Below are 16232 nucleotides of genomic sequence, written 5' to 3'. Positions count from 1 at the left end.
TTATTATAAAAAAAGAATTAATAGCCCAGCAAACACGGTTATTACTGATAAATTTACTGTTTCCATTTCCTAGGGAAGAGCAGTAGCAGACAGTATGTAGGGCTGTCTCCTGATGTTCTGTTGGTCAGTGCCACTTAACAGGAGGTACAAGAGGAAAGGATGGAATGCAGGTGGTGCTGTGGTCTAAACCACTGAGCCTCTTGGGCAGGGGTCAGCAAACTTTTTCAGCAGGGGTCCGGTCGACTGTCCCTCAGACCTTGTGGGTGGCCGGACTATATTTTGGAGAAAAATAATGAACGAATTCCTATGCCCCACAAATAACCCAGAGATGCATTTTAAATAAAAGGACACATTCTACTCATGTAAAAACACCAGGCAGGCCCCACAAATAACCCAGAGATGCATTTTAAATAAAAGGACACATTCTACTCATGTAAAAACACCAGGCAGGCCCCACAAATAACCCAGAGATGCATTTTAAATAAAAGGACACACTCTACTCATGTAAAAACACCAGGCAGGCCCCACAAATAACCCAGAGATGCATTTTAAATAAAAGGACACATTCTACTCATGTAAAAACATGCTGATTCATGGACTGTCCGTGGGCCGGATTTAGAAGGTGATTGGGCCACATCCGGCCCCCGGGCCTTAGTTTGGAGACCCCTGCTCTTAGGCTTGCTGATCAGAAGGTCGGTGGTTTGAATCCCAACAGTAGTGAGCTCCCATTGCTCTGTCCCAGCTCCTGCCAACCTAGCAGTTCAAAAGCATGCTAGTGCTGGTAGATAAATAGGGACCACCAGGGCCGTCTTGAGCAGGTCGGGCGCCCTGGCGCTGAGGCGCAGAGATCACTCTGGTGCCCCCGCCCTCGCAGCGCGGCTTCATCGCGCAGTGCCCCCCCCACGCCAGCCCGGCGCCCTGGTGCCCCACGCCACCGGGAGTGCACCTAGATCCAGGCCTGGGGACCACAGCAGTGGGAAGGTAAAGGGTGTTTCCATGCACTCTGGTTTCCGTCACGGTGTCCTGTTGTGCCAGAAGCTGTTTAATCATGCTGGCCACATGACCTGGAAAGCTGACTGTGGACAAACACCAGCTCCCTCGGCCTGAAAGTGAGATGAGTGCCGCAACCCCATAGTCGCCTTTGACTGGACTTATCTGTCCAGGGGTCTTTTACCTTTACCTTTAGAAGGGGAAAGGAGAAGCAGGGGAGTGTCAGATAAACTGGGAAAACCTCACTGTTTATCTGAAAAGTAAATGTGTGCCTGGATTTCATTTTAACGCGATAGCCAGTTCTGACAGGCATCTTAGGAGTTTTCATAATGTCAGTGAAGTGGCTAAAGCCTTTTAAGAATAAAACTTCTCCCTGAAGCGGATTTACAGAAAGTCTTATTGTTTCCACAACAATTGCCTGAGTAGAGAAAAGTTGCTGTAGCATCCTCAAAGCTAACGGGGGCACATGCTTATAGGTGTGTGGGCTGCAATGAAACTCAGCAAAAGCAGTTCTGCATCACGAGAGATCACAATGTGAAAAGCAATTTTTGTATGTGGGGTTTACTGCAACAGATTGGCCAGGTTTGTATTTCAAAAAATAAGGAACCTCAGAGAGATGTGGCTCCAAGTGGTTGTGGACATGTTGGTGCCAGAGAAGTGAGCATGGTGTTAACTTTTATTAGACCTACTCCCATTTCTGTGTCTTACCCAGGGTTTTTCAGAAGCTCCAGGGTCAACAAAGCTTGCTGCCATTTAAGCATCCCTGACTTTCATATATAGCACAGGTTCCGTCACGTCAACTAAAGCTAGGCAGTCTCACCCATGCCTATAGTATTAGCAGCACACTAGGGATTTGTGGTATCCCGTAAGTACTGAAGAAAGAGAGAAAGCCAGGGGCTGCCATTTGCTGCTTTGCCTCAATGCAGCAAAATGTCTTTGAACCAGTGCTGCTAGCCATCATGGAAACATGCCTTTAGGCAGTAGGTGGCACTAGGAAACTATGTAATCTTTTTGTTTGCTCAATGTTACTCAATGGAGCACAGGGAACAGGCAGTGGAAGGCGGAAGGAAGTACGTACTTAGGAAGGTTTTTCCAACGGCATTAGCTCTGGGTCAAAGCTGAACTCTTGTTGATTCATAGGCCCATCTTGCAGACATGTGGCAGCAGATCCTGCAGAATGTCAGGTGAGTGTAAAGAGGAGGCAGCAGGCGCTGCTCTTGGGGGAGTTTATGGGGTGGGATAAGCTGGACTTTGTATTTAGCTAGAAGCTAAATGGCGAGGGTCTAGCCGGAATGCTGGCTGTAGAGAGTCTTGAAGCCAGGGCAGCCAACCCAGTTCACTATGCACAGAAATTAAGAGACAAAGGGCAATTCAAACTCCTATTTTTATTGTGGAGGAATGAATCTAGAATGGCTACCAGCCCAGTTAGGTAATCAGTCATGTTTCAGGTATATTGGACATAAACATACATAGAAAAGAGGTGCGGACATGGCCGTAGCCAGGATTTATGTTGGGGGGGGGCATGACACCCGCCTGCCATCATTCTCTGTCTGGCTATGTCAGATTTTGAATGAAATGTCTCAGCAACAGTTGTTTTTAATTACTTTCTTTTGACCCCCCCAAGTGCTCAGAAAAGTCTCTATCAAAATCTTTCTACAGTTTCTACTTTTAGAAGGCAGCCCTGTTTAGGGAAGCTTTTAATGTTTGAATGGATTTCTGTATTTTAATATTTTGTTGGAAGCTGCCCAGAGTGGCTGGGGGAACCCGGCCAGATGGGTGGGGTATAAATAATAATAATAATAATAATAATAATAATATATTATTATTATTAATTATTATTTTATTTATTTGCTTGATTTATGGGAGCAGTTGCCCCATGGCTACACCCATGGGTGGGAACACCCTCCATTTTATTCTTTTTATCCACAAGCAGGTTGGTAAACACCATATAGCTCTTAATTTCAATGCATAGTTAAGTAGAACGACTACTGTACTTTGTTTTTAAAGCTCCCTTCAAAAATGTACCTAAGGACAGACTGAAAGGAGCCTAGGACTGTTTGCAGAGGAAGTGCTGGAAAGATGGACCCTTCCATAAAGCCATCAAGTTCTGATCCCGCTTGAGGCAGATTAGCACCACTAAAGCTGCTCGGTGCTGAATCAAAGCCATATCTTACCAGGATAAGGCCTCTGAGTAGCTAAAGCCTTGTGAGATTTAAATGAACAAGATCTGACTACTCTGCTTCTAAGGAGCTCAAAAACTTGGAATAGGGGGAAGTTCCTGGTTTGCATAAATCCAGGTGTCCCTTAGTAGCAAAACTGCTCACTATGTCATATGTACCCAAACTGGTGGTTTCATGGAAAGCTACTTTCTCCTGCCACAAACTCACTAAGTGACCTTTAGTAAATCATTGCCTCTCAGTCAGTGGCGGAGCTTCATGCTCTGGCACTGGGGGCAGAGAGCACGTGGGACTGGGGCTGGTGCACGTTCTGGGGGCGGGAACCACTGTCTGCGGGGGCGGAGCACCCAGCGCGGGCGGGGGGCAGCTGCAATGGCGCCCTCGGGATCACGCTGCCTGGGGCGGAGCGCCCCTCTCGCCCCCCCTTCCTATGCCCCTGCTCTCAGTGGAAAACCTCAATTGCAAAATAAGGGTAATACAGGACGTAACGATTGCAAGAAGATTGTGCAAAGCATTTTGAATGTTAAGAAAATCACTGCTTAACTGCTTCTGCTGGTTGCTCTATTGTGCTCGGACAGGAATTGAAATGCTTTGTGCATTAATAAGCTTGCTTTTTGTTACTGCTGTGCCTGGGGCAAAGGGCAGCCCTTCAGAGAGGCATTGGCAAAGGTACAACCCACAATTACATGCCAAGTGCACAGTTTACGTAAGAGAATGGAACAAAGTTTAGAAATAAGGATGGGTTAGAAGGCGGTATTGGAAAAGAGCAACTAAAATGATCAAAGTGAGCTACCTCCTCAATGAGGAAAGGTTGCAACATCTGGAGCTTTTAATTTGGAATAAATATTATTAAGGGTGGAGGGGAGGGCAGAGGCACATAAAACTCTGCATGGTGTAGACTAGAGAAAGATAGGATAGTGCCTAGCAAGACATCACAAATGATGAACAAGACACTCCCCTTACCATGTCATTTAAAGAGATTTTTAAAGAGTATTTCTTATAGTACCAACAAAATTTTCCTAATTCCCGCAGCAGTGCTCATTAGGAGTATTTTCTCTTTTAAAACATGGCTGTGTGTTCACCGTCTACAGCAGGCATAGGCAAACTCGGCCCTCCAGATGTTTTGGGACTACAACTCCCATCATCCCTGACCACTGGTCCTGTTAGCTAGGGGTGATGGGAGTTGTAGTCCCAAAAACATCCAGAGGGCCGAGTTTGCCTATGCCTGTTCTACAGCACTTTCTGCCATTTTGTTTAAAATTAATAGTAGTGTATTTCCCCCCCCCCTAGACTTTACAGGAATGACAGGCTTTCATACTTCACTGCTTAAACTAGCTGTATGAAGCAAAATGTTATGCTCAGATATGCCTACATTTGCACATTCATAGTTGTCTGCAAACAAAATGCACCCAACCTCATCCTCTATTATTCTCAAGGTATAAAATTAACCATATGTAAACTCACAGTTAAAAACAGGTCTAGGTTGACAGTTATGCCAAGCTAAAAAAATGGAAACTGAAACTGAGTTCTCCGCTTTGGAATATATTCCCAGAGTATGCCCATTCTGTTTATATGATTCGGTTCCTTTCAAATTACCCAGTCTTAAACACAGTAGCTATTTGGACATCACAGGATGGCAGTAGCAAAAGTTTCCAACTAGTCTAACTTTTAGAACACCAATAGTCATAGCTGCCAAGTTTTCGCTTTTCTCGCGAGGAAGCCTATTCAGCATAAGGGAAAATCCCTGTAAAAAAGGGATAACTTGGCAGCTATGCCAATAGTGCCTGGAAACTCTCAGTGCAAATTACTATTCTCTGGTATCTAATCAAAATTACAGTTGGCCTGGGTGAGCAGGAAGGGGAGGGATGCAAGTCACCCCAAACAAGTAATTCACCCACTCACCCTACCACCGGGATTATTTGAATGAAATGCATATTCAGTTATAATCTGTGGCCTGAAAAGTACAATTGATAACTGGAAATTATTAAAACAAGGCTGCAATCCTAATCATGTCTACTTGAACGTTAATGCAATCAAAATCGATAGGGTTTACTTCGGAAATATGTTTGGGATTGAAGCGTTAATGTAAAATATACTATTATTTATTTTACAGAAACCTAACACATAGACCAAATCTTGCCCTATAATCCCTTTGTGTCTCCATCTACCCCAATCTTGATTTCTCAGGCCATTGCTGATACCAACAAAGAATGAAATTTGACTTTATTACCTCTTGCAAGCATAAAAGAGCGATTAAAATGTTTAAAGAACACTTGCATAGACAACCTTTGATTATGTTTTTTCAGAACTACTTTTTTGTCCTATTAATTTCTACTAAGCTACGATTTTAAATGCCGAGAAGCATTTTCAGTGAAAACCCACCATTTGCTTCTAAGAAGACTTGCAAGTACTTCCTTCTTCTGCACACATAAGATTGTTTATCAGTCTTTGCTTCACAAAATGTTGGGTGCCTTTCTAGGTGTTATGACTCACCCCAGAAAAACATGATTGCTGCTTCTTGTGCGCTCGGAGGTGGAGGCCTCCTAGTATATTGGCTTCTGTCTAGGCAGAGGATGAAGACCCTAGAAATGGGAGATGGATGGTGGGGCTCTGGAGAGAGACCACATACTGATGAAGAAGATAAAGGAATTAGACCCTTCGAAGTAAAGACATCAGAGGAGGAAATCCAGGTACTAATGAAAAGAGGGCAATTGGGGGGGTATGCGTAAAATTTATGGTACAAACACGTTTACCCTGGCTTTTGACACTTGAGATGTATATTTTTTTAGGACCCAGCTTATTTTTGTGATTGTAAGTTGTTTTAAACTGCTTTTAATATTGTGTATTGATGTTCTAACTGCCCTGTGAGAGCTTGAGGGTTTGTAAGTCTGCCAACAGAGTAGGATTACACTAAGGATTGATTACATTCCGGTTCTGTTGCTGCCTACCTTCTTTTCATCCAATTATGTTACTGGTAGTCATGCTTTTTAGGTCAGCCTGATGCCTTTGAGGATGCTGGTAAAGCCCAAACTGGCCAGGCCAGTTTTCCTGTGTCATTGGGTTGTTAGCATAACATGGGATACTATGCTAGCAAATAAGCTTTGTATCACTGTGACTCTCCACCTACTAATTACTTGAACTACAGGTGATCCTGAGGTGGCCATGCCATGTTATCTGATTTTAGAAGGCTGCAGAGGATTGTGGTTTAGCTGAAACAGGGGAAGGGTGTCAGGTTTCATCACCCAAGCAATTCAAGCATTACTCTGTTGGAGGAGGGCTGGGAAGACCTCTATACATTGCCCTACACATTGTTGAACTCCCCGGGGTAGAAATCATATATTGAATAGATGGAAAGCTCTATTAACTTGAGTAGGCTGAAAGCAAAGAGTAAGATTACCATAACTTCCGTCATAGAGCTTCAGTATGCTGATGACAATGTAGTATGTGCACACTCAGAGGATGATCTCCACTTTTCCTACCATCTTTCCACAAGGGCAGCTTTCTCCCGATTGAAGTGCAGAGTCTTTGAGGACCGGGACATTTGCAGGGAAACCAAAGTGCTTATTTACAAAGCTATTGTACTACCAACCTTACTGTATGCTTGTGAAACATGGACCTGTCTCCGAAAATTTTTACATATCACTTGGGAAGGCAGGTAAACTAATGCCAGTGTACTGGAAGAAGCAAAGATCACCAGTGCTGAAGCAATGATTCTTCAACCTCAACTTCATTGGAGTGGTCATGTTGTTCGGATGCCTGAGTATTGTCTTCCAAAGCAACTATTCTATTCCAAACTTATTTTGTTTCGACTACGTCAGACCAACACAGCTACCTACCTGTAATTAAAAATGGAAAGCATAATGCTGGTGGTCAACAAAAGAGATTTAAAGACTACCTCAAAACAAATCTAAAAATCTTTAAAAATGTAGTATAAACACCGACAACTGGGAAACACTGGCCTGCGAGTGAGCGCTCCAATTGGAGAACAGGCTTTACCAAAGGTGTCATGGACTTTGAAGATGCTCAAACTCAGGATGAAAGGGAGAAACGTGCTAAGAGGAAGGCACGTTTGGCAAACCCTCACCGTGATCAGCTCCTGCCTAGAAATCTATGTCCCCACTGTGGAAGGATGCATGGATCCAGAATTGGCCTCCACAGGCCTCCACGGACACACTGTTAAGACCATGTTCATGGAAGACAATATTACTCTGCTACGAGTAATCGCCAAAGAGAAGAAGAAGAGAGGGAAGAGCTCTACTAATAAATTGTCACCTGGTAGCTTATATTGGCAATATGCTATCATTGGCATGTTCAAAGCAGCTTCAAAAATTGCAACAGCCCCTTTTCTGAAAGGGATTTGAAAATCTTTCAAGATGTTAAGATATGTTTCGAGGGTCACGTTTTCTAAATGGTGTCCTTGGGAACAAAATTAATTATGCTGTCTAGCCATGGGAAAGCTCTCCTGAGTTTTGACTGTTTCAGAATCTTTTACCCAGTATTTGGCATGCATTTTAGGACATGGAACACTCTCTATACTTCACATTCCCCAATCGTACGAAAGAAGTATTCTTCCTAAATGAAATGCAAGCCTCTCTCGTCTGTTAAAAAAAACAACACTATTTTAGTTTGAGGCCTTCAGACAAAGTCTTTATCCCAGCCGAAACCCATACGAATAACACTGTTTTTTGTAATATTCCTTATAGAAGCATAATCTTTGTTTACCCCCTAATACCGTATATAGTGGAAAGCCTCTGATCCTCTAAGAACTATTCATAGAGGTTAGGATGCCTCACTTTTGAAAGTATTCTTTATGGAGACTTTCTCTCTCTCTAGGATTTGTACCAGCGTATCGATCAGACCCGCTACACATCACCACTGGAAGGGGCGGCCTTCAACTATGGTTTCAACTCCAACTATCTGCAAAGAGTGGTCTCCTACTGGAGAACCCAGTTTGACTGGCAAAAACAAGTTAAAATCCTCAACCAGTACCCACATTATAAGACAACTATTGAAGGTGAATTCTTTCCCCACTGAACTACACATAAATATATCATGTAATAGGATGAATCCTTTCAGTCCAACCCCAACTGCCCAACCCCATCTTCCACAGTAAGCTATCTCTGCTGCAACTAGCACTTAAAACTTGTCTGTTGTATTTCTGGCAGGAATTGAAGTTCATTTCATCCATGTGAAACCACCTCACACCCCGAAAGGTCAGAGGGCCAGGCCGTTGCTGATGGTGCATGGTTGGCCTGGCTCCTTCTATGAATTCTATAAGATCATCCCACTGCTTACAGACCCTACTGGTCATGGACTGAGTGGTGAAAATGTGGTGTTTGAGATCATCTGTCCATCCATCCCGGGTTATGGTTTCTCAGAGGCCCCTCACAAACAGGGTAAGTGGCAGATCAACCAAGAAGGGACTTCCAAGGCACTGCTTTTAATTAAAGGCTGTGGTAGATGTCTTTTAATACTTTTTCTCCCCACTGGCAGGCTTTGATTCATTGGCTGCTGCCCGAATCTTTCACAAGCTAATGCAGAGACTCGGCTTCCAGGAATATTACCTACAGGGTGGAGACTGGGGTTCCAAGATCACCACGAACATAGCCCAGATGGTGCCACAGTAAGTGGTAGAGGTCCTTCTCTCTGTTACATTTTCCTCATCATTCAACATAAATTAGTGGCTGTGCATATCTATACGTTATAAAGGTAAAGGTAAAGCAGGTGGGCGCTGTACTCTAAACCACTGAGCCTTGCCAGTCGGAAGATTGGCAGTTTGAATCCATGCGACAGGATGCGCTCCCGTTGCTCTGTCCCAGCTTCTGCCAACCTAGCAGTTCAAAAGCATGTCAACGCAAGTAGATAAATAGGTACCGCTGTGGCGGGAAGGTAAACTGCATTTCCGTGTGCCCTGGTTTCCGTCTCGGTGTCCCATTGCACCAGAAGCGGTTTAGTCATGCTAGCCACATGACCTGGAAATCTGTCTGTGGACAAACGCCGGCTCCCTCTGCCTGAAAACGAGATGAGCACTGCACCCCATAGTCACCTTTGACTAGACTTAACCGTCCAGGGGTCCTTTACTTTTACCTTACCTTTAAGTTATAAAGCAGGGGGTTATCTAGGCATAAACATTCTTCATGCAACTTAGTTGGACTACTGCATTGCAAGGGTTGTTAATTGCAAGGAAGGACATCGGAGAATATAATGAGCATTTGTTGTCAAAGCAGGACTCATGGAAATAATTGAGAACAGAAACATAGGCTTTGGATTACATCTGCATGAGGAATCAATTTCTGCCCTGAAGAAAATCCAGATTTAGCTCCTAATTGAACTTATGGGAAGCAACTGAGAAATGCCAGCTAGCACAAGAACCATTATTAAAAGCAGTATTAAATAACAGAAATATATCTCTGCCTGTGTATACAAGGGATGATTATGTCTCTTCCCTGGATGTTACGTCTCCCAAGTATTTTCTCATTGTTCTTCCATATTTGCTGGTTCTGACTCTAACGCTAGCCAAAGCACATTTACTAGAAAGTTTAGGGAAACTCTCCATGCTTTCTTTTCAGGTCTATAAAAGGGCTTCATCTGAACATGGTTTTCATCACTAACGTTAGCTTGGTTGGTTTATTATTCGGAGCCTACGTACCATGGCTGGTGGGCCTCACCAGGGAAGACGCACGTCGTTTATTCCCATACTTTGAGAAGCACTTGTATGAAATTTTGCGAGAATCTGGTTACTTGCACATCCAGGCCACCAAGCCTGACACAGCAGGTTTGTTGATCATCCTGAGTTCTGTGAAGCCCCCACTGAAAAAGAGGCATTTTAGTCTCCCCCATACAGAATGAAATTATACTGGCTAAGGCACATAGGAATAACTGCAATAAATTAGAGATTTGGATTAACCAAGCTTCATTAATTATAACTTTCTATTGCAAAAGAGGAGTGTATGGGGTGTCAGGGGACGGGTAGTAGCACTGGTGGGGGACACATCATGCTCCTTCTGGGGTAGCGTGTCCACCTTTGGTCCCCACTCTGCACTCAGCTCTCACCTGTGGCTCCTAGAAGCCTTCATCCCGAGGCAGACTCCATTGTCTCTCAATACTGAAGGATGCCAACAATTGCAGAAGCAAATGAAGAAGGGCAAAGTAATACAGTAGGATTACAACTTATGTGCATTTAACCTGCATGATCACAGCTGTACGTGCTTGGTAGCCGGCCAGCTGATATTGCACAAATTAAACACACACAAGGTGGCGAGCTCAAAAGCTCTTTCCATGCCAGGTTTTCCCAGCACAAAAATAACTTTTAAGCTCTCTGTCCTGCTTACCGGGCTCTGGGAAGGTCTCACATTTGCTCTGGAAGGTAAGATTCTAAGGTGTTGTTTCAGCTATACGTGATTTCATATTTATGCTGTACCCCTCCCCGGAATGTAACCCCTACACAAGACTACTGTACACACACACATATCTCTGCCCCCCCCACTTTTACAGACAGCAAAAATAACTCTGCAAGTAAACAAGATTCACACAATAAGCTCCCCTGGTAATGGGCTTACATGGAGGGGGGAGGGGAGAAGAGAGCAAACTGCCAAGGTACCATAAATGAAAGTCAGCAACCCCAGTGGCCACTTTTCTAGACAAATGCTTTTTTTCTCCAGCCAGGTTAACTAGATACAGTGGTACCTCTACTTACAAATTTAATGTGTTCCAAACACACATTTGTAAGTAGAAAAAAATTGTAAGTCGAATCCCATAGGAATGCATTGGGAGAAAAACTTCGCAAGTAGAAAAAATCCTATCTAAACCGCATCCAAGATGGCGGATGGAGCTCCATTCATAAGTAGAAACATTCGTAAGTAGAGGTACCACTGTACTTGGAAGAACCAGGCCCTTGCAGTTAAGACATCCAGACTGATGTGGCATTAAGTTGGTTGCAATCCAAAGCCCTAGTTCTCACTTTGATCTCCCTAGCAAGTCCCTTGCAGGGCCCAGTTCCTAGCCAGAGGTGGTGCAAGTGTCTGATGTAAACGGTAACGTGCTGTTTCCCTGATCTAGGCTGTGGATTGAATAATTCTCCTGTGGGACTTGCTGCATACATCCTGGAGAAATTCTCCACCTGGACAGACAAATCATTCCGGAACATGGACAATGGAGGTCTGGAAAGGTCTGTACCACAAGTGTAATGGGGTGAGGATCCTTTTTAGAAAGGGGGAGGGGAGTTCTCATCTCAAACAGCCAATAAAATTGGCTTGTTTTTTTTTTAACCTATTACTGCTTTTCTCAGTATACTCTTAACACACCCCAAAGGTAGCATGTTATTAGCTCACTTTCTATTCTGTACAGTATTAGTAGACCAAATTGCAGCCAAGTACCAAAGGTATGATGGTAAAACTATGATAATGCTTTAAACTCCTCTGTTTAGGAAATACTCTCTTGATGACCTTTTGACCAATATCATGATTTACTGGGTCACTTCCTCCATTGTACCATCAATGCGCTTTTACAAGGAGAATTTTTCCCAGAGTCCCCATAATGCTCCTGACAACAGGTAAGGAAGAGGTACCAGAAGCTGTTTTAAGGGAAGTCATTGCACTACGAAGATGCTGTGCATTCTGTCTTAAGGTATTTTTATAGCTGTTATGGTGGTAGTAGCAAAAGCTGGTTACATAATAGAAGCACAATATTCCTGTTTCATCACATCCAGAAGTATTTCCTCCAAAACAACAAATTTGCTTTTGAAAGCAAGTTTTGAAATCTTACAAGTTTTGAAATCTTACATGCTTTGATTCAAAGGAAATAAACAAAGCCCCAACTAGCATTATGGAATTCTTTGGCCATGCCTAAAGATCAGGTAAGTGTTCTCCAAGTTTTAAGTTGTCTAAATCAGGCATGTTTAACAGGTAGATCGTGATCTACCGGTAGATCAGTGGCTCCCCCCAAAGAAGCTAAAAAACTTTGGCTGCCCTAAAAAAAAGCTCAACATCTTTGCCCTGCACCCTTAAAATGACCTGAACCACAAAAAACAGGGCTTTTCCTTCCTAAAGAAGCTCAACAACTTTTTACGTGAAACCCCCCCCCCAAAAAAAACAGGGCTTTCCTTCTTTAAAAAAGCTCAACAACTTTGACCTGAACCCCAAAAAGGGGGGTAGATCACAGCCAGTTTTTAACTCTGTGAGTAGATCGCTGTCTCTTGGAAGTTGGCCACCCCTGAATGATTCACTAAGAGAACAAAGTCCATGATGGCTTCTTTCCCAATTACCAAAACTATCACAGGGTCCATTGTTGCTATAAAGCCGGAGTGAAAGCTTCAAAGCCAACTCTCTTGCAACCCATCTGCAAGAAGAGAACCATTTAGCCCTCATGGTTGCCAATATATTATTAGTATTCGCTAGTAAAGTTATATTTCTCCTATAGGAGTTCAGGGCAGCTTACAATGCAATTAAAACATTTAAGTGCATCGCTAGAGACAACTCCCATAATGCAGCAGACAAGACACTATTGGAATCCAGTTCACATTTATGTCCCCAAAGTCTGGGCCATCAGTGCACTCCTGAAAATTATCCACTTGACATTCTGAAATGGGGTACCACCAAGGAGAAAGCCCTCTTGAGCATGGCCTCCCTCAAAGATCTCATAGCAGGAGTCAGCAGGTACTTAAACCCCATACCACATAGACCACATTGTGGAAAGCTTCCACATCCAGTTATGTGGAACAAGAGTTATAAAGACAGGTTGTCCCAGTCCAGGAATGGCTATAACTAGTGAACCAGCCAAAGTTTAGTTTGCATGCATGGTAAAAAATTTTGGAAAAGACAAAGGATACAATATGTATTAATGGGTAGGCTATGGAAGAGCATGTTCTCTTAACTTGCCACAGTGAGTCTTACTAAAAAAAAGTGTTTCTTAGATAACAGTTCCTATGTTATCTAGTAAGCTCTTGAGAAGTTATGGTATCTTCTGCTACAGGGTTGAAGTCTATGTTCCTACTGGTATTGCTGCCTTCCCTGGTGAACTTACTCATGTCCCACGTTCCTGGGCAAAGAAGAAGTTTAAGAACATTGTCACCTATTCCTACATGCCACAGGGCGGACATTTTGCTGCCTTCGAGGAACCAGCACTTCTAGCTCAAGACTTCAGGCAGTTTGTGAAGAAGGTGGAACACCTGTAAGTTGATATTAAATGGCACAAGCATTGCAGAGAGCTCTATGAACCAAGAGTTGGAAGCTTTCTGACAACTAAACAGTACTTAAAGCATGTATTTACTCCTTAGGTTTTTGGGTAGGCAAGTATTTTTCTATGAGACTAGCTGTGGAAGCCATACAAAGTAGTATAAAAAGGGGGGGGGGAGACACTGTTTACATTAAAGCAACTTCTTTTTTAAAGCCAAGGTAGTAGAGTTCTTATGATTTTACAAGATTTGTTACAAGACAGATTCCTTTTACATTTCATTTCACCTTCACAACAATCAAACAGAAACATTTCCCAGGGGTGAGGAACCTCCCCACCTGGCAAGCAGCCTCTCCTCTTTCAGTCCTGCCTCACCCAGGATTATGCTTTGTGCAATTATGCTTTAGAAAATAGGCTTTAACTGCTTCAATGGAAGCAAATTGCCATGCAAGGATGACAATTTTGGGTAGAAAGTTACAGCTGGGAAGGAGCTCTCCCCTTGTGAAAAATAGCTTGCATTGGTACCAGTATAAGCCTAACTGCTGTGCAGGGGGAAAGGTGGCATGAGAGAGAGAGGCGAATGGAATGAAGGTGTATATTGGTGGTTCTGAACCTCACCCGCTACTGCCTTGTACTCCCCCAACAGATTTTCCTCAAGGAAATATGGCCAGTGGGAAGAAACAGTTCCTCAACCCTTTTCACACAGTGTTCTGTATTGTAAGATTATAGTGGATTACCACTGGGTTTGTACATACCGTAGGGGCTATAAAGTTAGGATTGGGAACACTGTCAAGGACTGGGCTCCACTATATAGGCAGCCTTTTAAAAGGCAAGTCAACTTTCCTCATAATCCATGCTATTTTCTCCAGAAAAAGTGTTGCTGTTTAAGAAAAATACATTCAGTACGGTAGCTATAACATTTTGTACTACAGTAACCGATGCAGCTTCTTTTGTGCTTCTGTTAGCTTTCAACAGGCATTTTTTAAAAGCAGGATGTTTGTTTAGCCTCTCCCAGAACAATTAGAACACAATACAAAAATGTCCCAAAGGTCAGAAAATCCATAACGTTGGAGACTAGAGAAACTCTCCCTTAAAGTTTGCAACTATTCTGTCACAGAACAGGCAAGCAGCTTTGTAAATAATAGTTTAAATCAGGCATAGGCAACCTTGGCTCTCCAGATGTTTTGGAACTACAACTCCCATGATCCCTAGCTAACAGGACCAGTGGTCAGGGATCATGGGAGTTTTAGTTCCAAAACATCTGGAGAACCTATGCCTGGTTTAAATGGAGCTCAAATGCCTTTGGCCCAAGTAGTAACAGATGTTCTTAGATCTCCCATAGGTCTCAACTTTAACCTGAAAACTTCCGAGCAGAACAAAATCCAACTTGCAGTTCCTTATTACTCATGCTTCCCATCCCAAAAATCTTTCCTTAGGGAACTGAGGAAAACCTATTCCATCCAATTATCCTTACATATGTCTTGAGCTTCTTTTGATAAATGTTACTCCCACCTAAACACATACCGGAGGTTTTAACTAACACCTCACTTTAATGTAAAGCGTTCAGACCCTTCATAGCGAGTATGTTCACATTTAGTAAAATGTTGCCCATTGTTTGGGAACAAGATGCTAGTTCCTTTAATGCTTGCCCAACAGTAGTTGTCCCAACCCCCAGCCCCACCCTGCAGTTTACCTTCATTGATGAGGAACATCAGTGCCATGGTGCACTGTGGCAAATGAGTAGAGAACCTGCCTTGTCACCTGCTTTAACATCATCAATACCAGCTTTATTCCCTGTAGATGCTTTGGATAACAGCTCACATCATCCTTTACCACTGGTTTTGCTGACTGAGGCAAATGGGAGCTGGAGTCCAATAACACCCAGAGGACACCAGGTTGGGGAAGGCAAAACTATAGCTTCACTTTGATCACAGCAATTGAAGATGAGTAAAACATCTTGTGCAGCTTTATAGAAGCTGATATTACAGCAAAGATTGTGCTTCAGAGCCTTTTCTAAAAATAGCACATTTACAATCTTAGCTTCTAGTTTGAGTAACAGAGACAAACACAGGAGGAGGCTTAATCAGAGTACTCATGTCCGCAAACTGTTAGGAAAGCAAAATGAGCTTTTCAATATGAGAGATGACATTTATACCATACTCTTCAGTCAAAAAGGCTTCCATTATTTTACATTCCACAATTTAGAAAGTGTTTTCACCTCAATTTTTAATTTCTCAGACAAATCATTGTCCACAAGCAGCCTTCCCTAGTGCCCTCCACATGTCCTGTAACTCAGGACCTGAAGCCAGCATGATCAATGGTCAGGGATGGTGGGAGTTGTAGTTCAAAGCACCTGTGTAGCACCAGATAAGTATTTCTAAACCAACTTTCCCCACTCCAATAATCCTGTGGGGATGCAAACTTTAAAAGTTATTAGGCCTTCAGTGTTGAGGGGATTTGTGCTGCTCTTAATTATGGCCACAACCCTTACAATAGCTCCTTAGACAGTAACATTTATTACACAGGAAAAAGCAGTGTTATATGGCTTTTGCCAGATTCTTGAACAATCACAGAATCCAAAGCAATTCATGAACATTGTAATTATCTACCTGTAAACATAGTCCATAATATATTATGTAGGAAGTTCCCCTGCTGGTAGAACTATTTCAAGTATCATGTAATAGACCTTAAAGCAATATCTTTTCCCTTTTGAATCAATTCCCCAAAGGTCCTTCCTATAATCCAAGGTGAATCTGCTTCTAAGCTCCATCATTTTGAAAGGAAGTTAACTCTGGAGAATATGATAGTGCTCATCTGCTCATCGCAGATTTCTAAGGGGTCTGGCAAAAAGGTTCAAATGAGGGGAACTTGTGGCTGCAGCTGATCAGATTTATT

General features: G+C 43.0%; 1 protein-coding gene across 1 annotated transcript; it reads left to right on the top strand.

Annotated features, from left to right (window-relative positions):
- Positions 1–2033: 2033 nt before the first annotated feature.
- LOC118081778 (epoxide hydrolase 1) lies at positions 2034–16205 on the top strand. Its single transcript, XM_035108197.2, has 10 exons — positions 2034–2174; positions 5647–5857; positions 8001–8181; positions 8333–8563; positions 8661–8790; positions 9737–9942; positions 11226–11334; positions 11593–11718; positions 13137–13334; positions 16066–16205. The coding sequence occupies exons 1-10, from the start codon at positions 2146–2148 to the stop codon at positions 16076–16078; spliced, it is 1434 nt and encodes a 477-aa protein (XP_034964088.2). The 5' UTR covers positions 2034–2145; the 3' UTR covers positions 16079–16205.
- The last annotated feature ends 27 nt before the right edge of the window (positions 16206–16232 follow it).

The sequence above is a fragment of the Zootoca vivipara genome, chromosome 3 (genome assembly GCF_963506605.1).
Source record: "Zootoca vivipara chromosome 3, rZooViv1.1, whole genome shotgun sequence".
NCBI classification, from domain to species: Eukaryota; Metazoa; Chordata; class Lepidosauria; order Squamata; family Lacertidae; genus Zootoca; species Zootoca vivipara.
This window is presented reverse-complemented; position numbering and strand designations above follow the sequence as displayed.